This window comes from Filicampus tigris, chromosome 1, assembly GCF_054856515.1.
Source record: "Filicampus tigris isolate MCC_2025a chromosome 1, RoL_Ftig_1.0, whole genome shotgun sequence".
In the NCBI taxonomy this organism is placed as follows: Eukaryota; Metazoa; Chordata; class Actinopteri; order Syngnathiformes; family Syngnathidae; genus Filicampus; species Filicampus tigris.
The window spans coordinates 6,318,847-6,345,992 of NC_141217.1; the positions used below are offsets into that span (position 1 = coordinate 6,318,847).

The 27,146-nt window shown below is 40.4% G+C and overlaps 1 protein-coding gene across 2 annotated transcripts in view; it reads left to right on the forward strand.

The window, feature by feature from the left end:
* The window catches only part of ajap1 (adherens junctions associated protein 1), a 49,693-nt gene that overhangs the window by 6,143 nt on the left and 16,404 nt on the right, over window positions 1–27,146 (forward strand). The window contains exons 1-2 of one of the 2 annotated variants that reach the window (XM_086049367.1): window positions 11,001–11,059; window positions 17,705–18,468. In XM_086049367.1, the coding sequence (XP_085905493.1) occupies window positions 17,766–18,468 (703 nt within the window). In that variant the 5' untranslated portion in view covers window positions 11,001–11,059; window positions 17,705–17,765. Of the gene's footprint in view, window positions 1–11,000; window positions 11,060–17,704; window positions 18,469–27,146 lie in introns of those variants that run through there. The other variant, XM_086049356.1, reaches the window with a different exon arrangement.

Genomic DNA, 27,146 nt, shown 5'->3' on the forward strand with positions numbered 1-27,146 from the left:
CGACTCGACATACAATCTCACAACTGCAAAGATGTTTGTGTGCTTCTAAGAGTGTGTACATTTATACATGCTGGGCTCTGTTTTCCCGGGTTGCGGAGTCAAAGAGACTGAGCTTGCAGGCCTCTTCACTTCCAATTTTCAATAACAGACATTCTGCATATTCAACAGGTGGTCATGTATCAGAGTTCCACATTTAGTGTGATGGTGAGATGAAGCATTGAAGCTTTCCATCCAATTGGTTCACTCACAGGCGGAAACGTCATGATGTTTCATTTGCTGTACTGCGCCAGCAAGTGGACAATAAATGTAATATAGGGAGTGACTAATGACACCGTGTGTACATTTATACACACCGGGTACCCCTATTGCAGTCAGAGGGATAACTTCAGTTTCAACAGGAATTCGGCATAGTAAACAGGCTACAAATGGGCATGTATCCAAGCTCCATCCTTTCATGCTGTTTTCCCAACATTTTGTGAACCAAGGAACACATCATATAATATCTCTCACCACACCACTGAGCAGAAGTGGATCCACAGGTAACTGTGTATCTTCTACCATATAGTGCAGGGATGGGCAACTGGCGGCATGCGTCCACGACTATAGGTGGCCTCTTGATTAAAATATATATATATATATATATATATATATATATATATATATTTCTCCGGGTATTCCGGTTTCCTCCCACATTTCAAAAACATGCATGGTAGGTTAATTGGACAACCAGTTCAGGCTGTACCCCGCCTACTGCTCGAAGACAGCTGGGATAGGCTCCAGCACGCCTGCGACCCTCGTGAGGATAAGTGGATCGGATAATGGATATATATATACATATACACAGCTGGGTATTTTACTACAAATTGATCATCCGTTATTCGTCATCCGTCTGCAGCGCGGGGACCCTTTCGTCGTCCGTCATGCGGCTTTTTTTCCGGGTGAGAGAAATAGTACCCATCTACAGGCCGGTCCGCCTCTAATTTTAAACAGCCGTCTGTCTTTTTTTTTTTTTTTTTCAAAAATCTATACTATTGGTCAGCCCACAAGCATGGGTGTTAATTTTACACATTATTGACCAATCTAAAGTGTTAAAAATGCCTTTTTCTCTTTCACAATAGAATGCTAATGGTTGAACAAACTTGCCATTTCGGGGTCTCCTAAAACGTGACTCTACTGGAGGTACACGTTTTTGACCCGACGCCAGCCATATATATATATATATATATATATATATATATATATATATATATATATATATATATATATATATATATATATATATGAAAAATATGTCCTTGGGATTAAATGGGATTAAATGGATTTTTAATAATATGCCAAGGATTCATCTCGTTGTAGTTTGGGCCAAAGCATGAGTGAGGTGTAATGTGAACAGATGTAAACTAATACAAAAGGAACCAATTCAAAACTACAGATTTTTAAAATTTTTTTTACTTTCAAATGGCCGGCCCTACATCAAATGTTGCACATTTCCCTTATGATTGGTCGTTACCTGAGCAACTGTGATGTCATTTTCAGTCGACAGAAGCTTGAGGTGACAAATAAACAGCTTGAAGCGAGAATACTTTTCCTCTCATTTAGAGAACCGTCTTCTGAAATAAACACTGCACGTTCATGGAGGGCAGAATATGTACAAATATGAGCGCAAACAAATTCTGCCTACCTCACTGTAAGGAAATGAACAAGTGGAAACTGCCCAAAGTAATACAGCTAGTTCTGCAACAAAATGTGCACCCACAAATTTTAATGGTTCATTATTTTATGGTTATGGTTATTTTAATGGTTCGCTGCTGCAGAAGCCCGATAAGTTAAAAATTGTTGAATTTTGCTGCTTAACTCATATTCCACAAATGCAATATTAATCAGAATGCCATGTTTACACGAGTAAAGGCGCATCGATCATATTATTGCAAAGGATTTTGGGGGGTTGACTTCTTTAAGAATTTATTCAGTTGATTATAATGAAAAGGCTGTGCTGACATGTTTTAATATGTTAGCACAAACTCTGATCACATACAGTACATGTCCTATCCTCTAGAATTACTATGACTGTCACTGTATACTGATATTAGTTGTTGCTTTTGCATAAACCTTTAGACATCAATAACTTGCATTTTTCTCCAAAATGGAACACTTCACTCCGTTATTCCTCCTCCTTGTTGATTTAAACCACCACAAGACATAACAATTCCTCCATTCAGCAAACTGTAAAATACCACTATGTTAGTGTAATCAAGTGAGCTACTGACAACCGAAGTTTTATAATTGCATAATGGGCTTCCGGTTGCTGCAAAGACAATCAAATTGGGAGTGACTTAACCAGACAATGATTATTGATGCCACCACAAATACACAGTTTATTGAAAGAAATGAAGAAAAAAAACATCCTCAAATGCCTTTCAACATATTGAGTACTTTCAAAAAATATTTTCCATTTTGGAAGATAATTGTTCCACTAATATATGATTTTAGGATTGAAATGGAAATGTCACATAAATAATTTATGTAAAAATTTGCATTTTAGAGTGCCTATTACAAAAACCCACTGTAAACTGAAAATTTCATGAGGAGACAGGAACTCGTCTTCACCTTGTCCATTCATACAGTTATTTTGCGATGGGCATTGGTTTAGAATTGAGCATCGCTGGGCATTTTACAAAAAAAATTGTATCGCTAGCTAAAGTAAGGTTGGCTTACCTCTCTGTGTGTTTTGTAATGACGAATGAAGTTAGACGTTTGTCGTTGTTGTGTCTCCCGTGCGTTGCAAAGCATGCGTTTTTCCATCCGATTTTTGTCAACGTCATGGACAAAATAATCCATTAATTCAAATTAGTCATCCTCGGAGTTGATCTGACGCTTTTGGTGTTTACCTTGCCACATCACACTAACAAGTGACGCTGACCGAGTTGCCAGGTTGGCGTGAACAAAAGCCCTCTGTTATAGTCCTTTCTTGCTTTCCTTCCTAAAAAGGCAAACTGTGTTCATATGCAAATTTAAAACTATAAACAGGATGACTTTTCAAGTCATGAGGTCTAAGTCAAGTCGAATCACTTAGGTACCAAGTCAAATCAAGTCATTCCGTGTTTTTGACAAGCAAGTCGCAAGTTGCCCCTGTTTGCATCTAATAATTGATCATTTCTCCCAACCCATAAGAAAGCCCAAATTAGAATTTGTATTTAGTGAAATTCCATCACTTATATAGTTCTCTTCTATAAAGAGACCATTAATCAAGCCCGAGTAAGCCAGGGTGCACCTCTTGACCAAGGTGATTATTCTGGGTCACGTTCCCTTCAAGCTGCTTTCCCAAATTAATAGCATTGGGAAGGGCAGAGAAGCACTGATTTCCCCTCATTTTGTTAACAGACTGGATTTGAGCGTGAAAACTAATTCCCACGGTGATTTTATAAAGGTCAGAATAATTTCTGCTTCATATCAGTCTATGTTTTCTGTATAAAATGGGACAATTAAGGATCGTTTAAGGAAGCAATTTTGAGTGATTTAAAAAGAATACATGATTGGGTATTGTTTGTTATTGGCCATTGTTTGTGGTTTATGTTTTTTTAGAGGTCATTTGGAAGATTAAGCAGCGTACCGCCTATGCTCATAAATTGACTGTGTTGCTATAATAGCATTGACAGGATGAATAGCATCATATCCAACATGACAAGTAGGTGTCTTATAACAGTCTAAAGTCATTCATTGTTTCAGCTGAGCCGGCAGTGATCTGTGGAATAGAAGATGCATATTTTCATGCATTTCCTGGACAGTGAAATTCCATATATGCCCTTCAGTCAAAGAATTTCACTTTATTTGCAAGGCTCCGCAGTAAATGTCAGGTTGTCAGCATGTCTGCCCTGCTGATGGACCAAACAATAACACTATCAGGGCCGTGTAGTATTAATGCGAATTGAGCTGTCATTTTGGAGTCAGAAAGGAAGGCCATTGTGATAGACACCGGGATGGAAATAATCCCGGCACTTTCCCCCTTTTACCTGGGCCCCCTTCCATCATCGTCCCTCCGTCCTTATTCATAAAAATAATCATCCTCCGACCCCGTCCGTCCTCACCCTTTTAAAGCACGAGATTAAGAGATGCTAATGGCAGAGGTTTCATAATTCATGAACATTATTTAAATTTCCAATTCACATCCACTTACCGGCTGAGGGTATCGTGAGTGGATTGAATTGTTTACAACTGTTTTAGTATCGACCATGATAGTATTTAGCTGCCAACACAACCACTGTCGGTTACCAGACTACGCATCACACCAGGGGACATCACGAGAATATTTAAGATTGCTTTTATTGCAAAACGTATACATTATAACGCAATGCGTTGGATATTGCATTATTTTGCAATAATAATAATAAATACATACACGTAATGTTATTTAGGAGGAGAACGAAAGACTTCTGGACTTCTGGATTGTAGCTTTAAGTGTACGGCGGCGCTGGTACGAGCATGAATGACGGTTTGGAGAGATTTTTTAGGCTCTAGAGATGTTCCAGGCAAGGACATACTTCACATGCAAAGGGATAAGGTATGTTCTACATGTTAACAAGACAAAATTGCTATCCCCCTTTTTCCTTGTTAGTGAAATGGGCATCCTGTGGCGTAATCCATGGTATTACATGTGTCGAACACCTAGAGTGCAGGCTATGCCTGTGAGAGCAATGTTACTGCAGGAAATGCACATGAAAAGAAATTAAAAAAAGGACTCTATGTTATGAACCCAATTCCGTCCTTGCTTAGTACATCCTTTAAAAATAAAAAAACCTTCTGGTCCTTCGTCGCCCCAAAATGGGGCCACGGACGGACGAACCATTCCGACCCTGGGACGGTATGCCCATATCTGGAAATAATGAAGTGCAATTTCTGCAAAATATAAATGCGCACAATTGAAAAATCTCTGAGAAATGGTTGTTGGCAAATGTTCATGTCTTCAATTTTGTTTCAAAAACAAAGGGAGTAAATGTTTAATGAATTTTGATCATTACATCAAATACAGGCCATTAAATACGGTTGTAAAAGTTGTAAGCAGTCATCACAGTAATTTATTGAATTCAGTCAGTCTAACATCAATCTCTACTGTCTATACTGCATGTTTCTGTTGGCATGCCCCTCTGTATTTGCTGTATTCACATTGTTATAATTTGATGAAGCAGTCAAATGCAGCTTTCTTAGCCGGTAGGGTCTTATCTGCCCTCACAGTGAGCTGTGAAAGGGGAAGTGCCCTTGTTCTCTGGCCTGGATGTTATCAGAGAACTTTCACGCCCCCCAGAGGGGAAAGATTGCCGCCTCGCCCCTTCCATGGTCTCTCTTTTCTTTTTCAATCTCTGTTGCTCTCTTTGGGTAATATAAATGCATGTTCTCCATCCCTCTATTTTCTTGTCTTCTCTACAGTGTGAACTAGTTGTCCTCAAGGCTGGTAGAATAGGGGAAGTAGTCGAATGGATGGAACCACAATGTATGAGCTCTCACAAGCATCACTCTATTGTTCCTGCACACTCTCTCTTTCTTTATGAACCTTTTGAGTTTGCTCAATCAAGCAGCACAACTATCAGAGATACTTAGGAATATGTCTCCTAGCATAAGATTTAAAAAGGAGCCATAATCCACACACTCGTTCCCCTGAGGCATTTAAAGAGAATCGTGAGAGTGTCAAGGTTTTGCAAGGGGGAAAACATCTTCAGAAATCGTGGCTATAAATAAAATACAACACAATCATTTTCAATTGGAAAAATACCTGACGCGCCACAGAAAAAGATTATTTTATAGATCCTCCTTCAATATGTAGAAATTGAGTCATAGTATTATTATTATAAATAAATATTATGCAGAGGAACCTCAAGGGCTTCAGTCATGACAGGATGAATTCCATTTCCCTTCTTCTCTATCCAAGGACAGAATCACTTTCATTACGACGTTACCACTGATTCACAATAACTTTTAATTCAAGTTCTGTATCCAGTCCAGTCATCATATTGCTCATCTTTGATATGACATATGTGCACGACGGGTCGGCGATATATATCGTTAACGATATCATCATCAATCTAGAGTTCACGATCTGCAATTTTATATTATGGAGTATTAAGACTGCCTCGAAAAGCAAAATAAATCAGTCGATGGCCGCAAACTATGAGGAAATGCTGAAATCCTGGCAAATCAGTGTGCATTGACGGCAGAGGAAGTGATAATCATTCGCCGAATCAGCAGGCAGGACCCAGTCACGTGTTCGCACTGCAGCTGGGCTGTGTTTCAAATATGGAGGAGTGTCCGGCGGGCATAGCAAGGCGCGAGTCCACGTTGTCCGTAGTCTGTAAATGGTTTGGCGTTGACAAGACTAACGTCGGTGGGAATAACATTGTTAGATGTGCCAAAACGGTCACTGTGAAGAGCAGTTCTGTTCCACTACGAGCCATAAGGATTACGAGGATAACTTGGCGACCGCCCAAGCATGCTAAACAAAAGCTCAAACACACACTCAGAAAACAGTCGCCGAGTTGAACCAACAAATATAAACGCGCACACGCACACACACATTCAGTACTTTAGCGTGCAAGTCAAACCTGACAGCCTGGATGTTCAGTTAAAATTCAGTTTACACGCTTGTAGTCCGCATCATTCATAACCAGCCTGTATTCCCGAGGCATGTTGCGCAAACTACGACGGCTTATTTGTGTGACGACAGGGTACACTCAAACATGAATAAATTCACAAGTCTGCATGTTACAGTGATGAGTGGGAAAATACACTTTTCAGTAAACTGTGGTTTTGTTATTTAACTTTATTCCGAATACGGTGGCCAATGTATGAGAATGAGTGTTGTCATGACGATGTCTTTTTTTTCCTCTCGCTGGATGAAACTAATACACCGTCACACAAATCACATATCAAATAAGTTTTTTTCCCCATTCCAATTGCTGTAGTAAACACCTTTTTCTCATTCTGATTGCTCTAGTAGTTAGTTAGCAGTGATGCATCAGTACTTACTGCAGCCATTTTGTTACTTCTGTCAACTGAAAATGATATCACAACTGCTCATGGCGCAGGTAACGACCAATCACAGCTCACCTGTTTTCTGAAGCTGAGCCATGATTGGTCGTTATCTGAGCCCTGAGCATGTGTGATGTCATTTTCAGTCGACAGATGTAACAAAATGGCCGCCCCCTGAGATGGCTGAAAAGGGGCGTATTTTGCTGCATAACTCACATTCCACAAACACAATATTAGTCAGAATGCCGTGTTTCAACTAGTGGTCCTGCTGGGAACATATTCTTGAAAAAAATGGTCAAGAATAATAATTGATCATTGTTTGTTTGTATTGATTTCCACTTTAACGCTGAGACTAATCCAACAACAAAGATTTTACAACACTAGTTGTTTAATTTAACAACAGAGGTGAATTTTCAATTAGAAAAACACATTTAAAAAAATACACTAACTGATAAATTTATCTTTAGATTTATGTCACAATTGCATGCGGTATTTAAGCAAGAGTAGAGATTACTGGCAAAATCTTTTGTTTATATGAACAATGCCCTTTAAGGTTTAATCATGTTACTTCTACTCCATTTTTTTCTTTGACGGGAAGTGATGATTTCAAAATAAAAAACAGAGACACCTTTCTTATATGTCAAAACATGTCATCTTTGACAAACTTGCATTAATTTAAATGTACAGAGATTTAAACTGAAATGGAAGACAATCTATTTCTTAGTCCCTTTCCAAGAGCTTCCCAAAAAGTTAAATTTCCCATCAAGAAATTAGTGTTCACAGTCAAACATACTGAAACTTTCCCAAATTGTTCTCCTGTTATACACAGTGGATTTAAGAACATGTGTTATGTGTTGTTCTCAATCTCCATTTCTTGTTGATAGTGCGAAGCAAATTTTGCTGTAAATGCAATACCATTTTCAGGAGATTCCGCAGCACTAAATTGTAACCCGGTAACCAGCCAATGTTGTTGTAAATTATGGCCGTATTCTCGCATAGCTACGCAATAACTGTGACAACACGTCATTGTCTCCTGAGATGCTTCCTGGACTGAATGGAGTCAGAGATTTATCTTGTGGACAAATGAGGCAAGCAAATCATTCTGAATGATTTCAACACTGAACAACATTCACAGTTTCACGAGACAGTAAAAACCTGTCCGTAATTGGCAAAACTCAATCCGAATATGATTATTTTGAAAAAGTTGTCCGTTAAAATCTTTCGACTGATTAATTAACCGCGTTGTGGTCTGTGACTTTAAGTATGGCAATTTCAACTTTGGGGTTTGTGCAACTTAGAGATTTTTTTTAAACCTTTGGTTGAACTCCAAGTTTAAAGGTTCCACTTTTATAACCCGCTCAAACAGAAATTGAGCATATGATCACAGTCAATATTTGGTTAAAAACACTGACCTAATTGCTGTACAACAAACACAAAAGTTTGTGATAACAAGCTTTCTATTATTCCTGCTCTATGTTCAGAAAGTTCCCTTTACACCTTCTGCTGTCTCTGTTTAGATCCCCCCAGGGAAAACCAAGTTTGAAACTTCAAAAGAAGCTGTAACCCTTCTTCCTAGTGGCTTTTTTTTTCCCAAAGTGACAATTATAGACATGTGTGTGGGGGGAGACAGAATGGGGAAACATAGTTTAGCATGTAAACACACTATCAATTGCTAGTGCTACCATGAATAGCAGAACTAGGTTTTGGTTCCCTGAAATTTTTGGAAGGGCTTGAATACACAGACTAAACCCGACACGAAACGTCCCACTGAGAGATAAAACAAGGCAGCCATTGAACCGTTGATTCAGTCTCAATCCTGTCTGGCAAAGAGAATCTGCTGCCACACTTGCCTTTTACAGGATTGGAGTCACCTTCACCAAGGGACCTTTCAATGGCTGTGTGGGTTAGAAAATGATGTGTACTCAGTGGTGAGGCTGTCAAGGCCACGCTGATAACATTTCTGGCGCCGACAGCCCTGGGATGCAAGGCAATGCGATGAAAGAAGACATGCCTTTTTCACCTCCCCCAAATGGGAAGACCACCTATTGAAGCACCACTTCTGCAAATTCAAGACAAGTTCTAATTAAGACCTACATGACTTCACACAAGTGATCACAGTGTGATACCGACACTAGAAGTGGGCCAAGGATACAGTACAATAGGCAATAGTTAGCTGCCGTATCTAATTAGCTGCAGAGATGATTGTTTACGGGCTGGGTGAGTCAGAAAGAATGTAATGATTGATTTAGGGTCATATTCTACCGTCTATGATCAGTAAAAAATAAAAAAGGAAGTCATCGAGCTGAATGCTTTTCTGGCCACACGTCCACACAAATCTAATATTTACACATCCTCATGCCAGGTACGAATTCTGGGTGGAGAAACCCTAAAATATGCTTTCACACACTAAATTCACAGACTTAAAGCGGAAGTCAACACAACAATATGTTCTATGAAAGCCCACTAGTTGAAACAGGGTATTCTGATAAATATTGCGATTGTGGAATAAGTGTTAATCTACTCGTTTTTAGCCATCTCTGGGGGCGGCCATTTTGTCTTCTGCCGACTGAAAATGACATCACAACTGCTCACAACGACCAATCACGGCTCAGATTCAGAAAACAGGTCAGCCGTGATTGGTCGTTGTGAGCAGTTGTGCTGTCATTTTCAGTCGACAGAAGACAAAATGGACGCCCCCGGAGATGGCTAAAAACAAGTGCGTTTTGCTGCTTAATTTATACTCCACAAACGTAATATTAATCAGAATGCCATGTTTCAAGTAGTGGGCCTCCTGGGAACATATTCTTGAAAAAAATATGTTTGGGTTGACTTACGCTTTAAGCACTTTGCTTCCACACACCAGAGGCTTTTGTAAGTCCAGCGCCCCGTGAAGCCAAAACATGATATTGCACATTTTGATTCAGTCAACCGCCTGCCTGGCGAAGGCTGACTCATGCTGATGGTGCAGGACACACCTGGCACATACCACTCAGTGATTACCCAACTACTGTAATGTGTTCCTACCACATTGCCAGAGCGGGGCATTTGACTACAAATGAAACATCCATTATTCGCCATCCGTCTACCGCGTGGGTACCCTTCCGTCGTCCGTCATTCACCTTTTTTTAAAAATAGTACACGTCTATAGGCCGCCTCTAATTTTAAACAGCTGTCTGTCGGCAAGTCCGACTAAACTTTCACTAGCACAGCGCCTCTGCTGGATGGTATGTGAATAGAAATAGTGACTCACAGCGCTATGGAAGCCTGTTCACAGCATGGTCTCTCACTCAGCCATCGAAGCCTCGCCATGAAAAATAGACTAATGACAGACTACTCACGAATGGCGGACTAAATAAAGGGACTTCCGTCTATGCTTAGTCTGTCGATTTTAAATTTTTTTCTAGCCACTCGTCAATCATCAGCAAAATGGGCGTCCGTCAGTGATGGATAGACGGACCGGTCCATCACATAGGCGGAACGCCCAGCTGCACATTACGGCAATGGCTAGACGTCAATATATTATATCCTATTAGATGGCAAAAAATATTGGCAACAGCAGACTTTTTTTCACCTGGGGCTTTTCTGCTTCAAACATGATGATTTTTTTTTTTTTTTTTTTGTGCAGGGTTCCCAAAACAACCACAGTAATCGTAATGATGCAATGCTGAGCAAAATATTGAATCGTTGTATTAAGTTCATTTTGTCTTCCTTGTTATCTATATTTTGGTTGATTCATATATAACAGACAATCGTGATTTAGGTCATTTAATTACCTGACATGTTTCGGCGTGTACTTCCGCCTTCATCAGAGTGTCACTGGTGTGGTTGTGACGCGTCTTTATCAGCTGATGTTCGATGGGGGCGTGACCTATCCGTCAAAATTGACAGGCAAGTCACTGTGAACTGACAGCGGGGGGCGTGACTTGCCTGTCAATTTTGACAGCTAGGTCACGCCCCCATGGAACATCAGCTGATAAAGACGCGTCACAACCACATCAGTGACACTCTGATGAAGGCGGAAGTACACGCCGAAACATGTCAGGTAATTTAATGACCTAAATCACGATTGTCTGTTATATATGAATCAACCAAAATATAAAATATTGAATCGTTTGGTGTTATTTGCTTCTTTGTCACCCGGTCTGTGATGCAAGGAAGGTTGGACCAGCTGTTTTGTTGAACAGCAGGTGCATTGATTCAGTTACTGTCAGTGGATTTGTTTCACATAGAGTAAAAACCATATTGTCCTTCAAAATGTAACGTGTTAGATGGACACAAGTCCCACTTGCATTGACACATCTGCTATGTAAGGCATGCTTATATTTAAAGTGTGCTCTATTTATCAGATGGGTTTCTATGACATTTGCTCCATGCTCCGTGATTTACAGCCAGGCTCAGATTTAAAGTCACGTCTCTTTGGTTGTTCCCAGATTATGCGGGGTGGGTGTGTCAGAAGTCTGGACGGGTGAATGCGTGTAGATGAAAGTTACCTACTTCGTAGGCCGCTGCCTCTACACCGATGAGAGCTTTGGTGTTAACTGACTGAAAACTGCGTCATCCGTGCATTTGCGATGTGAGGTTTGGGATTGGATGAGCAAATCAGGGGCTGGGAGTGGAATGAGTGAGCTTGTGTTTTGGTGTTTTACTCCCACAGTTTAAAAACAATATTTTAATTGAAGATTCTTGGTGTAAGAGTCAATTATTTTTGTGTCTATAATTGACCTGTAATTGGTCACCAGCTCAGATTGTACCCCGTCTTTTGCTTCAAAGTCATCTTGGTTCGTGTCCGGTTTACAGCAACCCACATTTTAAATGTTAGGAATGGATGAGATTGTGGGTTCGCTTGTGCAGGGTTGATGGAAGAGTTGCGACGAAAGGTTCGAAGACCAGGACATGTAAAAGCTGCATCACAGTGGCATCAGGTGGTTGTGCAATTAATCTGAGCTGCAGTGTTGTGACAGTTTCAGGCCACAATTATCTCTCTTCTATCACTTTGAAAAAATACCAGCGTCAGTTTACTAAATCTATAAGAAATCCATGAGGTAATGCTTAAATGAAGCAAAAATAATGGCTGTATAGTCATTTTCTCTCAAGTATGTCAGTCTCCATATTTCCAAAGCTCTCAATTTCCACTCTGGCACATTTCAGACATACAGAGAACATATTAATACTCATATGACTTAAAAAAAAAAAAAAAAGTTACTAGGGCGATATTCTCTCATGCAAAACGATCTTTATCTTCAAAGCGCAGGAATCAAAGAATGGAAACATCCCTTTACTCTTCTTTTTGTTCATAATTTTGTTGTGAAACTAACTATAAAGACTACTGTTGATTCATTTTGGTGGCATTATGTGAGTCATTTGATGCTTCATGATGTGAAGAACTTGGGCCATTCAGTTAATTAGTCAGCACTCACTTCTCTTGTTTGCAAAGCATCATGAACTGGGAAAAATGTTGTAATAAAACCTTGAGCCGTGATGAAAATGTTTACAATCAAGCCGCTGCTATAGTATCGTATGATAGCATGGCTACTGAACTATCCATCCATTATCGACACCGCTTATCCTCACAAGGGTCGCGGGGCGTGCTGGAGCCTATCCCAGCTGTCTTCGGGCAGTAGGCGGGGGACACCCTGAATTGGTTGCCAGCCAATCGCAGGGCACACAAAGACAAACATCCGCACTCACAATCACACCTAGGGGCAATTTAGAGAGTCCAATCAACTTACCATGCATGTTTTTGGAATGTGGGAGGAAACCAGAGTAGCTACTGAACTAGAAATGGTTAAATTACAAATGTATTTTGCCACATCAGATCAACTTTCTGTACCAAAGATTAGATATTAAATATTAGGGATGTTCCGATCACGTTTTATGACACCGATACCGATACCGATCATGCATGAGTGAGATCGGCTGATACCGATTCTGATCACATGGAATATCTGTATATTTTTTCCATTTATTTATGGTGACTGCTATTATGCAATATTATCTGAAAAGAAAAACAGCCATATTATTGCCGTAATTTTGACAAAAATCTATGTATATTTTCAAAAGCATGAAGAAATACAAAACCGTTACTGGCACAATACAACAATTACTCAGTTACAAAGATAACTGAAAAACTTAAATTTGCCAGCTTTTAGTAGCAGTTTTTTAACATATCAACATAATCAGCAGTCTCAAAATACTTAATTATGTAAAAAGTCAAATAAATAACATGCCACCTAAACATTGCATGGTTCAGAATATAATCAAAGTAGAAAAAATAGTCACATGAAGGCTTCACTTGAATAAATTATTCAATGAGTTCCTAAATTGAAACGACTCAGGAACTTTATTGTCTTGTGCATAGACAAACTATCTTGTGCATTTGTCAACGAGAAAAAAGTCACAGTAAATCTTTTTGTGAATTCTAGAATGATAGTGGGTCTGTTGCCCACAAGTGACCTACAATGCCTGTGGCAATAATGCCACTTTTACTGCGCTGTGTCCGCCTTGACTTTATTCAATGCAGTGAGCGTCGTAAACTCACCATAGTTTCCCAATTGGTTGTTCTTCGAATGTCAGATTTAGTTGGTTGGTAAATTAAAGTTGAAACCTTTGGCCATGCTCCCCGCGCAAGGTACCTTTTCACGGCATGTACAGTATTACAAGACGCAAACTCCACCCACACAGCAGACAATGCTATGTTTACACCATCTGCGGTGGTCAGAATATTCGATCAAAGCCTTTTATTGCCGATCAAAACATCCGATCACCCGCAGCTCATGCTTCGCAGCCTTGTGTTGCGTCCCTCCCCTCTGCTCGCAGCGGAGGCGCGGCTGCGTTAGGGAGCCTTTCTGGCGGCGCGTTTCAATTGGAGTCAATGTAGCTCGTGCGAGCGTGCGCGGTTGCGTGCAAGGCGGCGCGAGTCATGCTTTTGGACGGAGGGACGTCGTCGCGTATTAAACAAATGAACTTTTTTGCCATTTCGTCTCGAGGCAGCCAAGCATGAGCTGCGTTTGATCGGATTTTTTGATCGGCAATAAAAGGCTTTGATCGAATATTCTGATCATGTAATTTTTCACGAAAATCGGACGATCATGATTGGAGCATCCCTTAAATATGAAAATTAAAGCCAATCTTGGTCTAAGCACCCCTCCCCGCCACCACCACCACCACCTAATGCTACTTTACAGCTGCCACAACGATTCTGTTCTATTCTGTGGTTTAAGACAGGGGCCATCAAACTGAAATTCTTGTACTAGGTTAGTAGCTAGTTAAAAAGTAAGTCAACCCAAATGTATTTTTTTCAAGAATATGTTCTATGCTGGCCCACTACTGGAAACACGGCATTCTGACTAATACTGTGTTTGTGGAATATGAGTTAAGTAGAAAATATCCACCCGTTTTTAGCCATCTCAGGGTTTTGCCATTTTGTCACGTCTTTTCGACTAAAAATGACATTACAACTGCTCAGGGCTCAGATAACGACCAATCATGGCTCATCTTCAGAAAAGAGATGAGCTGTGATTGGTCGTTACCTGAGCCCTGAGCAACTTTGATGTCATTTACAGTCGATAGATGTGACAAAATGGCCGCCCCCAGAGATGCTAAAAATGGGTGATTAACTCGTATTCCACAAACCCAGTATTAATCAGAAGGTCTTGTTTCAACTAATGGGCTTGCATAGTTTACAACAGTTCCTTGAAAAAATTTGTTTGCGTTGACTTCCGCTTTACATCACTAATAATGCTCATGTTATATATGAAGTAGCCTTTGGTCAACTTAAACCTTCCCATTCTTGCTACATGAATAGGAATTGTTAACACTACAGCACCGGTTCCAATTGTTAAGTGTTCAGCTCCAAATGTGGCTTTCAAATGAAAACCCATCTGTCCTTTTCTCCGCAGAGAGCATAAACTGCCACAATGCTTTGTGACCCTGTGCTCCGAGTCAGGGAACATCACAATCTGTACTAAAGGGATTTCCAAACGTATTGTTTAGGCTTAACTTTTTACTTAAGTTGGTAATGATGGTATGATGGAGCATGTGCTCCTAAAATAGGACACTAGGCACCCGTTTCCATCAGAAAGCAATCTGGTATGCGCACATCGCTAATACTGGTCTTTATCTTCCATCTGTGCTGTATACTTGCAAATGTTTTTTGTATGGTGTCAAAATATTAGACCTGTTATTAAATTATGAATCCATGATGCATGTTGAATCTTTTTTTCTTTTTTTGGGGGGGGGGGCAGAGTTGGCAGATAACACAACCTTGTCAGATGAATGACCAGAAGAAGCAAGTGCAGACTGAACTGTATTGAATATAAATTGTTTTTAATAGTATAGGAAGAATATTTACCATTCAGTCGTGTTACATGATCTGGCAGTGCATGTTGCTGCAGTGTTTGTGTGGGAATATTAGTTATTTGGACCCATAGAAGTAGCTATTCTTAGGTGCTATAGTTCTGTTTCTTTCCTTTCAATAGGGTTTTGAGTCCGTTTGCATTGCAAGCAATGTTTCTAAAACGAATACTGCAATGTGTTGCTCTTTTTGTTGTGTGTGTGTGTTTAGTTTTATAGTCAACATCAACTGGAGTGTCTGTCAATACTTAAACTTAAAACAAAGCAAGGTTTGACTATTTTTAGAATGCTCAGGGAGTTTTGTGTCAAGTGATGCAATACCGGCGTAAAATGATTGATACATTCAAAGAGAGAGAGAGAGAGAGAGAGAAAGAGAGAGAGAGAGAGAGAGAGCGCGAGAGAGAGCGAGAGAGAGAGAGAGAGATTATTGTTGGGATTGTGATAATGGCTGTACAGTATAATTTAGCATACAAATTAATGATTTTTTACTGGCGCAGGTTAACTTGCTCAATACTAGTGCATTTACAGTAAATACAGGTAGATTGGTCTCTTTATATTCTCAGTTCTCAGGTCATGGTAATTTGCAAATGTTGAATCAAGGCAGCTGGCCTTTTCTTGTTGAAGACATTTCACCTTTAACCCAAAAGGCTTCTTCAATTCTCAATTTTCAGTGTGGATTCCTCTATTTATGCCCAGTGGGTGTTACCTGGGCGTGTTCAACAATAGACTGTTGTTGTTGCCCTGTGGGGTTAGTGAAGTGACTGTCCTACATACCAATCAGTAGTCAACATTTTTTTTTTTTTGATTAGTCTATAAGAGCTCTGGGATTTTAATGCAGTGACTTGTTTGTGCACTGCCTATTTGAAATGTCTTGCTTTTGAATAAAGGGATGGAAGTTAAAAAAGGTTTGTTTTTATCCCATTCATTGGTTAAGAAAAAAAAAACCCTAGCGTATGTAACATTGATTGGCGCAGTCCTTGAAACGTACAGTATGACTAATGTTCTGGTTCGTGATCAACTGTGAGCTGCATGCTTCATAATTCAGCTCTCTTTTAGAAGCACTGCAACATACTTTATTTTCTATTAGAGTAGCCACTGTATTTGAATTTAGTGTATTAGTTTTCTATGCCTCTTGTTGTAGCCACAGTCAGGAGCAGCAGTGTGAAGGCAAGGAAGGTGCTTAGGAAACAGCCATTAAAAAAAGTCCAGGCATTGCAATAATCTGGCCTGGAGTCACCTCCAGTGTGATGACTACCAGGATCTCAATAGAGGTCATGGCTGAAGCTCTTAAAATACTAATTATACCTGTCAATAATACGTCGACCTTGTCACTAGTGTGTCATGACAACATCAGTTACTGTTTATGGCTCAATTAAAATGTCACCCTAAATTATTTATCAGAAATCATACTTGTGCTTTCCTCTCCACTCTTTATATTTGGAAGCAAGTTTCATGATCTCTCAATGTTAGTCAGTCGCACAGAGGCATGTACCTAAAAGAAAAGACACAACTGGGTATAAGTATTAACGCCTTTAAAGCGTCCAACAAAATCCAAGCATTGTTCAATTCAACCAACGTCATAGTTTTGCAATGCAATGGCTTGGTAATTAGAACCGATGTGGTGATTCCAAATCAAATCACCTGCATGCTTGAGCTGAAATTGTTCAAGGACTGCAGACACAAGACCCCTAGAGCGGGCTTCGTGTACTGCAGCAGCAAGTGACGCTCTCTACGGCCACGGCGTTACACAGAATCGCCTGCGGCTTGGTCAAGTTCTCCCCCCCCAAGCCCCCCCCCCCCCCCACCCCCCCCCGTGGGCCCATGGGCTCAAGCCCAGGTAAGCCCGTTGGTAAGTGCGGCCCTGATGATGAGTGCTACCTTACTGATCATCACAATGCATACAGTATTATAATTAGCCTCAGGGAAACATGTGCTTGTGTGTCTGCAGTAAGTAAGGCATGAAATTAGGATTAGGTAAAGGATAAATGCCGTTGCATGTTGCTATAATTATCTCTGGGTTCATCGGCGTTTGGAAATTCAAGGAGATCCAAAAGCAAAACGTAAAAGGACAAAAGCCATAATCTTTCATGTTGTACATTCACTTTGTCTGACCTTTACATTAATTCAAGTGGGTTTCAGTGAAACTAATTATTATTGCATCTTAATTGAGTGGAAGTTGTGGAGTAAAACTTGGCCAAGAGTTTAAATGGAGGGTAAATACAGACGTTAATCTTAATGATAGACCCTTACTTATCAAATTTGTATGGTTTGAATATGTAGTGCACCGCCTGAATCTAAAATGACTTTTCCCTTTTAATGTCTTCCTTTATATCAGCAGTCCATCTGCTTTGAGGCCAGGCAGCCGTGTGGGTCACCGGGTGTGGATTCTGCTGGCAATGACCCACATGACCTTGGACTTCTCTGTCTGCAGCCCCCTGAGTCAAGGTTTGGCGCACAAACTCCTGCCTAAGCCGGTGCCTCGCTCCAGACCTCGCCTGCAGCCCATTTGGGACGCGCCGAACAAGATCCACTGGAGAACAGTGAGCCCTCTGGCGCATAGGCTTTTGAGCCCTATCCCTCCACCCCAAGACAATAAATTAGGGATAGGGCCTAAAGTTACAATGCAAAAGCCTCGGAAGCCCCTGCACAAAAGGCCAACACCATGTAAGGAATGCAAGTTGGTGTACTCCGGAATGGAGATGGGTGAACCAGTAATAGCAGAATCTCCAGCAGCTTTTTTTTCCAGAGGAAACAGGGGAGACACAGCAAGGTTGCTACTTAGAGCCAGAAGGCAGCTGAAATGGGAGAGCTTTGACAAGTCTCAGGAGGGCCGGACTACAACGGTGGCCGGATTTATCGACTGGGGACCCACAGGGACAGATAGCATAGATGAGGATGGTAGACAAGAGCCCAAAGTTAACCTACCCACTCGGGTCTCAACTACCACAGTGGCCGCAACTACTAGCACTACTATGAGGCTCTCCCAAAGGACGTTTATTATGGTGACTACACCGGAACCCAAGAGGCTAAGCACCACAAAGGCCACAAACAGCTTTGGGGAGACTGTCAAGCCACCAAAGCCATATGGGGATACATCAGGTAAGCTATCTGCAGCTATTTGGTTATCAGTCCGTCCGTTACTCCACCGAGAAGTATTGTGTGGAGAACACAGGTCACGGTTTTGTTTGGATTGCCTTCAAATTTTGACCTCCACCAAACATGGTGAGAGGTTGTTTTCTTCCCTTTGGTTGTTTGTATCTCATTGAGTTACTTTGTTCAGACTGAACAAAAACTACACAACTGATTTCCATTAACTTTGTGGGTAGGTGTGATACATAGATTACATTCTAGTGCACAGCGGCTAAAAATGTGGATTGAGGAATTTATATTTCCGCGTGACTTTTTGGCCTCAATAGAACTATCGACCCCCCTGCCCCAAATAGTATCTAATTTACAAGTGATGACATTGTCCATTTGAACTTTTTACAAGTTTGTGTATGTACCAGTACGCATCATCTCAAGGCGGGCCAAAAATCTTCTGTTTTGCTGAACTTGTATACAGTTCTTCTGTGCTGAGGGCACACGAAACACTCTCCTCTATGAATATTAGATCAACAGTTCCCTTAAGCCTGAAAGAGGACTCAGCATGGACTAATTATACATGTCATGTTGAACAACATTTGAACATGTGCTGTGGCTGCCCGCCAGAAAGGCAGTTGTCTTGTCAGCATTGTTTTGATCTCTCCATTTTCTCATGATTGGGAGGTTAAAGGAGTTTTAAAAGTCTGGTTTGATATTAATAAAGTTAAAAACTGCTAACTGAAAGCTAATGAGGAAAAAAAGGGGCAGTTGGGTGTGCATCACTACATCAACAGACAGACTCATCAGAAGAGATGACTAGAATCACTTTGCATGGCAAGGCCCAGGTGCCCCAGTGTTGTAGAAAACTTTGCTTTGCCTTCACAACACATTAACGCATGTCTGCTCATCGTGGGCCCGAGGTACGATGTAATTACCACACAGCCATCAACAGCACAGGATTGCTGATGAAATTAAATGTGGCTGGAGACTAAGTTCCACAGGAGAGCTGCGTAAAACCCACACGTAACTATTGTATGTATTGTCTTTATCTATCTATCTATCTATCTATCTATCTATCTATCTATCTATCTATCTATCTATCTATCTATCTATCTATCTATCTATCTATCCATCCATCCATCCATCCATCCATCCATCCATCCATCCATCCATCCATCCATCCATCCATCCATCCATCCATCTATCTATCTATCTATCTATCTATCATAAAAACACACATACATTAGAGATGTTCTGATCGGAGGTTTATGCCAGCGATTCCAATATCATTATCCATGAGTGAGATCACATGGATTTGGTGCTTTTTTTTCAATTTAGCGCTGCTCACTAATTTTTGTTTGGATAATAGATTAATCTGTCAATTATTTTTTATTTAAATGATGAAAAAAGAAAAAAAAACATATCCAAATTTCCATCCCTTTATAATACAAAAACAGGACATTGTTTTTGTATTTATTGTTTATCATTTACAGTATATATATATATATATATATATATATATATATGTATATATATATATATATATATATATATATATATATATATATATATATATATATATATATATATATATATATATTTGTTTTTTTTTTTTAATTATTCACCTTTTGTGCCAACTGCCATTTAAATGCTGTGACTTAAATTGCACACAGTCATTTAGATGTACAGCATTACAATGAGACATACTGTGAGTTTGTGAGTTGTTTGCTGTCTTGTATGCAAGGCTGTACAATACTTCCATACAGCATTTATGTGCAATTGGCACCCAGCTGCTGTGGGGGTTTGTGGAATATGTGCCTATGAAAAATACTGTATGGTCATCTTCATGTTGTCTATTAGATTTACCCACACTGTAACAACTTACTTAACCATGCTAAATATTTCAGGAGATTGATTAAATATGCAACATCCATTCCAGTTTAATGTGCCCTATTTAAGTGAAGGAAAGCCTAAACAAGGCAAGCATTTTCTCTGGTGAACTATGCACCTCTTCCAATGCCAGAATACTTTAAGCATCTGCAACCCCAACAACCTCAGCCCCCCTCTGTTTTTGTTTTTTTTTACACATTTGGCATCAACCGCACCCTCCGCTGAATGTAACATTATTGATGTATAACATCTTTCAAGGACATTTTTGCCCCAGATTCAACTGATTATTTTAATTGAAAGCATTTGAAGAAACTGCAGTGGACTGTATAACTTTTTTTTTAATACTTCTTATAACTTTACATAAGGCTCCTGTCACTGCAGATTAGGAAAAAAGTACTTATCATAATTAGTCAGGCTCTCCGTAACTGTGAGATTACAGTATGTGCACTCCACCCTTGCACTAAATAATCTGCATGAGTCAAACTGACTCATGAATAACGTCAGCAGTCAGCACAAATGAAAGCCATTCGTGTGCTTTGTCTGAGTGAATAAGCATACAAGTTATATGACCGTAATTATCTCATGTGCGTTTATAGTGCCTAGGATGTATTTGGTGGGCGGGTGTTTAGTGCACAATTTCCAAATTCATTCTGAAAAACGCCCCTATGACATTAAATCAGTTGGTGAGCAGTGGATGTATTACGCAGACTTCAGTTGAGTTCAATTTCCGTGTAGTAGGTATTATCACAATGAAATTTCGAAACGCAAGCTTCTGAGCATGCTAAAAACACTGTCAAGATTTTTTTTCCTCACAGAATGAAATGTCTCTGTACATTATATCAGAAGTTCTTGCTCTTCAGTAAACACACTATTAGGACAAATTGGCAATCCCTCATTAAATTTGCTGTGGAAGTTTTGTCTCCCCATTCCTGTAGAAATAAGAATGACTATAAATCTACTTTTTTTTCTTCCAAAGCTTTAATTCAGACCCTAGAGCTCTTTCTTGACACAATAGTGGGAACATAACAGTGTGTCCATTTGCTGCAACATGACATTCACTCTGGCCCGTTTTGCCATTGCGCAGATGAATACCACCCATAGCTAGTTCAGCTATCATTTCAATTCCCATTCATATACAGTATGTTTTGAGGTTTTAGAATTTCAATAACAGAACACGAAAGGCTACTCTTTGCGTAAATAAAAAATTCAATAGTCTTAGTCTTTTGTAAATACATTCTGATCAATGTCTGTCACGGAATGCTACTTGAAGGCAGGAGGACCTAAATTGACTTAATCAGCTCAAGGCAGCCAGTAGGCTGCATAACTCAACAGCCAGTAAGAGACAGGAACGATACACACACAAAAACACGACTGGGTTCCAAAGAACATAGAAATGGCAGTGAATCAGCAAGGAGCAAAAGGATGCAAAGGATCTAGTAAACTCTTATTGACGCAGCTGGATAGAGCAAATCCATTGACCTGCGACTGATAACCAAATTACTATATATGATAAATGCAAGAGGAATTAAAAAAAAAAAGGTAAAAGTGAAGATTTAGTATTAAACATTTATTAAAATAATACAGTGGAATATGTAAAGACAAATCAGGAGAGACCCCAAAGCATGTGTTTTAAATGTCATTGTATGGTTACTGGTTATTCTCAGTGGTTGTGTTGTTAAAACTGTCAGCTCACTCAATGCCACACCGATGGTGCTGTCGTCATCATTGTAGATAAGCAATGTTTTAAAATGCAGTCAGTAAAAGGACTTCCGATAATTTGACCCTTGCTAAACGTTTGATAAATACCAATATGAATGCAAATAAAAGCGCTATGTGTTACGGGTTTGTGCGAACATTGTCATTTGTAATGTATTGTGGCCTTACACATTTGTCCTGCAACCCTGAAGCGTAGAGGTGACTAAGTAGCTGGAGGGGTGAATAAGTTGTTGTTGCTATAAGTGTGTTAAATGAAAAGAGTCAATAAGTGAATGTAGTATTCACAGTAGAGCAATGTGAGGACGTGTACAATGAATGTTAAGTGTGTCCGGGGTTAAAGTTTAAAGAAGCACAGTCACTGAGCATTGAAATGCAGCATTCAAACCTGTGGTGAAACCTCTAAAGTCATGCAACTCTTGAACAACAAAGACAGAGAAAAGACATGGAGATGCAGAAACCACGTTTACTGCAGTTGGCCTGGCAGTCCAATTAATTTCCCCACGATCAGTATTGGCGATTGAAAGTGGATGAAAATCAATCTCCTTCTCCCGGGTATTTAATGTGGATTTAAGTGCTGATGTCTGTTGACAGGCGAAGCGAGTCACACTCCCTTTTCCACGATTTACACCCAGCCAAGAGGACATGAAGAGACCAGAGTGTGCGGATGCTTTCACTGTCTGTATGTCCTTTGCTCAGCAACTTTTTCATGGCTTGACATATCCGCCTTAAGCAAGAGAAGTCCAGATGCTGGCTATTTTTGATATACTATTAGACAGGAAATACAGTCATTTGGAATATTTGGGATGAATGGCATTCTAATGTTCGTCTGCTAACCAGTTAGTTAAGATAATAAGCTTTTCAAGACAGAAACATGACATGACACAGACCAACGGATTTTAAATGTCAGATACGGTATGTGACATTGATTGTGGATTCATCATATCTCAAAGCAGATGAGGCAAAATTGGGTGCACTACTAGTGCTGTATATTGTTCAAAGGAACATGACGTTAATTTTGGAAAGTTGAGCAACGTCTATGTCATGTATAGCAATTTCTTTGGCAGCATTATTCTGCCTGCCAACACTGCCATTTAAAAAGGGAGTTCATATGTATAATAATATGACAAATTATAAGAAACACTTTATTAATAATTTGTTAAATTAACCATTAGTCCAAACAAACATTTGTAGGATGTGATCTATTTAATTAGGGACGAGCGAGCACCGATGCCAGGCCAGGTATCTGTATCTGTACCAATACCAGCCTTATTTTAAAGTATCGGTACTTGTGGAGGCTGCCGATACCAGCCACCAATACTTAAGGTAAACCAAATCTGATATCTAGTAATAGCTGGCGCTAGGTTGACGTATTGTCAAATCATCATCTGCTTCAGAAAGAAAGGTCTTTGTTCATTTTTTTTTTTCATTGCATTCAATGAAATTTTAGATCAAAAGTACTTGAGATATTGTTGAGTACTCAATGAGTAAACACTTGTAATGGTATTGGTCTCGAAAAAAAAAGTGGTATCAAACATCCCTATATTTAATAAATGCAGACAGAAATGTTCCATCCACCATCGTAGCAATACACCCCAGCTTCCTCTTTTTGGCCTCCTTTTTAGAATTTTCCACCCAGACTGACTGAATTATTCAGTGATGCCTTTGACAACAAGAGCGATACATTGTAGAGCAATTGTTTCTGAGCCCCCTTTCAACCTTTCCCTCATCTCCCTCTGCCCCACTCTCCACTCTGCCTCTCTCAGCACTCTGTCCTTCAGTAAGTGTTTTAGATTGCCTGGTGGCTCAGTGGAAATCAGTATAGATTGACACTTTGACACCAACGTTAATTGCCAATTCCTACCTATCAGCAGCCCTCCTTTGACGGAAGTCTTCCCCTCACCTGTCCTGTCAAGCTTTCTGATTGTGGCAGAGGTGAGCTTGGATATGTTACAAGGTGTTAGGGTGTATTAAATATGTCTTTGTGAATCTCAGCTGGTAGTGAGGTGGCTGTATTTCTTGGAGCTCGTCAACATTTAAAAGATAAGGGGCGTTCCCCACATTATTCAAAGGCCTCATGAGCAAGAGCTGCGTGGGTGTTGTCTCCATCAGCTCAAAATGTCTCTTACGACAATTGCCTGCAATTACACACTGATAGCCAGGCAGACGCACAAAATGAAAGCCGTTTGACACTTATAACTCATTTGCTTAGCAATTTCACACTCACTCCCTATCATGGTGCCATATATCTCCATTAATGCACTGTTATGTCTAACATTTTAGCAGAAAAATAGCCTCCACATCCACATAGGTTGCGCTGTCTGGGATAGTTTGAATCTATAGTCATTTTGTCACAAATTCAACATGTACTTTTCATGTACAACACATGGTACCTATTTTCTTTGGGTCATGTTCGTAATCTGTTTTTAAAACATGTGAGATCTCTGCATAGACTATTGATACCCACACCATCATTAGGTGTGGGCGTGATGTCCGTCAGCACAGAACAGGGAGAGTGCCATAACTGAGTGAGGGAAGTGATGAGAGTTAGCGGTGAGATTGGTCTGTAAAACACAACAGCGTACAGTAACCATTTGCTTAAATTGCCCTTTGATTTGTACTACTTACTTTGTTACTATTTCTAGTAATTGGTCACACTCCATTCCATGCATACAAGCATAGGCCACTGCTGGTTGGAGTGCAAGGACAATGGCGCACATGTCACCACGTTGCAAACCACAAAAATACCAGTTATTACTTTTGTACAAGCTATTTTATTGTTTTTGACTCAGTAATACACATATGATCAATATTTTAAAATACATATATCATAAAGGCTCTTTTCTTCAGATTGGCCTTCAATTACTAGCTGTTAGCTGTTACTAGCTAATCATCTATTATCTTCCGCTTCTGTCGAAAATGAGGGTATTTCTCTGCATCATCTTGACCACCCAACATTCTCCGGCATCAATTCACGTCAATCCACACCTGCCTGTTGGACCGACACTGGAATCTTTCAACACGCTGCTGTTCGCTTTTAAGCCTGCTAGCTACTCTGCCAGTAATATGGCACTGTAGGACATTTGAACGGAATCTTAGAGTATTACAGAAAGTGTGATGAAGTACAGTTATCGACCAATAGTTGTTTGTTAGCCACCCAACCCCCCCAAAAAAAGTTACATTTCTATACAAGTTCTGTTGGTTCACCACTGTTTCATTTCTTTCAATAGATAATGTATTTAACAGTTGCACAACCTGCACTGATGTATTTTCAGATTACCTTTACATGCACATTTATTAACATTGCTCTGAATTTTTATATGAAGCTCCAGATCTCTTATTAAATTAAGTAGCAAGGGACCATAATCCATTTCACCACAATCCTGTCATGTACATCAAAGCACCATGAAGGCTTTAGAGGAGACTGCGACGCCTGCTGCCCAGAGGTCTCTTCTCTACCCTTCATCTTTATCTACTGTATCATCTTCTCTGCTTCTTTTGCTTGGCAGCAATTTTAACAAACTGAGTATCTTTAAAGCAGGTGTAGGGAACTCCGGTTCCTCGAGAGCCATATCCTGCCTATTTTGGATCTCTCCCTCCTTCAACACACCTGATTCAAATGATCAGCTCATCAGCATGGTCGGTAGAAGTCTGAAACAATCCTGATCACTTGAGTCAGGTGTGTTGTAGTAGGTAGAGATCCAAAACAGGCAGGGTATGGCTCTCGAGGAACCAGAGTTCCCTACCCCTGTTTAAAGAAAGGTGCCTGCCATTAATTTTTCAACCTGACTGCCAGTACAATGGTATAATGCATACCCAGACCTAGTGCAAATGGTCTTTCTGTTTCCTCCGTTTCTTTGTGTATCTCCATTATATATATATATATATATATTTATATATATATATATATATATATATATATATATATATATATATATATATATATATATATATATATATATATATATATATATATATATATAATTATAATAGCTCGCGGAACCTATTTGTCTAGATGTCATGGCAGCTAACGCGCGCAGCCATACTTGTCTGCAAAAAGCGGAGCCGTGACATAGCATAGCGTTGAAAGTCGTCTTGACCCGGCTGTCTCTCCAGTTCAATGCAGAATTTTCTTTGTCAGATAGGGACGACTCTGAGTCGGTCTTGCCATTTTCTAGAGATGGGCATTCCATCAATGTAGATGGAAGGTCAGGCATTGGTCACTGTTGGGCAGCCGTTTTGCTGGCTCTGTGTCGGATGAGGCCGGTGCGCAGCGCATAATAAATAATCACCCACCGCATGCAAAGGCGGAAGCCTGTCTGTGACGTGGGTCAGTTTACATCCTTTCCGTTAAAATAAATACTTAAATGAAGATCCGTGTCTGGATGCTACACTCACGGCAAGAAAAAATAAGTCAAGACCGTGTTACATCCATAGGCAAGCGATCTGGTGTATCACTCAATAACAACTGGTAGGTGCAAGGGATGGACCAGTCAACGCCTTGACATCACATGGCCCCTTGCATTAGAATTAACCAGGTGGATTGTTTTGGCAAAGACAAAAATAGGAACCCCCGATATTAAACTTTACAATATCCCCCATCAATAACACAAACCTTAACGTGGTGGAGGGGTTTACATGTTCCAATGATAGGAGCTGTCTGGGGCTTTATGCCCCTGGCAGGGTCACCCATGGCAAACAGGTCCTAGGTGAGGGACCAGACCAAGCATGGCTCAGAAGACCCCTATGATGACTGAAATAAATGGACCTCATTTTCGCTTGCCCGGACGCAGGTCACCGGGGCCCACCTCTGGAGCCAGGCCTGGAGGTGGAGCTCGTTGGCGAGCGCCTGGTCGTCGGGCCTGCACCCATGGGGCCCGGCCGGGCTCAGCCCGAAAAGGCAACTTGGGTCCCCCTTCCCAAGGGCTCACCATCTGTGGAAGGGGCTAAAGCGGATACTCTTGGACACTCTTCCACTCTGGAGTTGCCGAAGGTGAGAGATGCCGAGCAGGTGTGGGCATACTTATTGCCCACCGGCTTGGCACCTGTACATTGGGGTTTACACCGGTGGACGAGAGGGTAGCCCCCCTCCG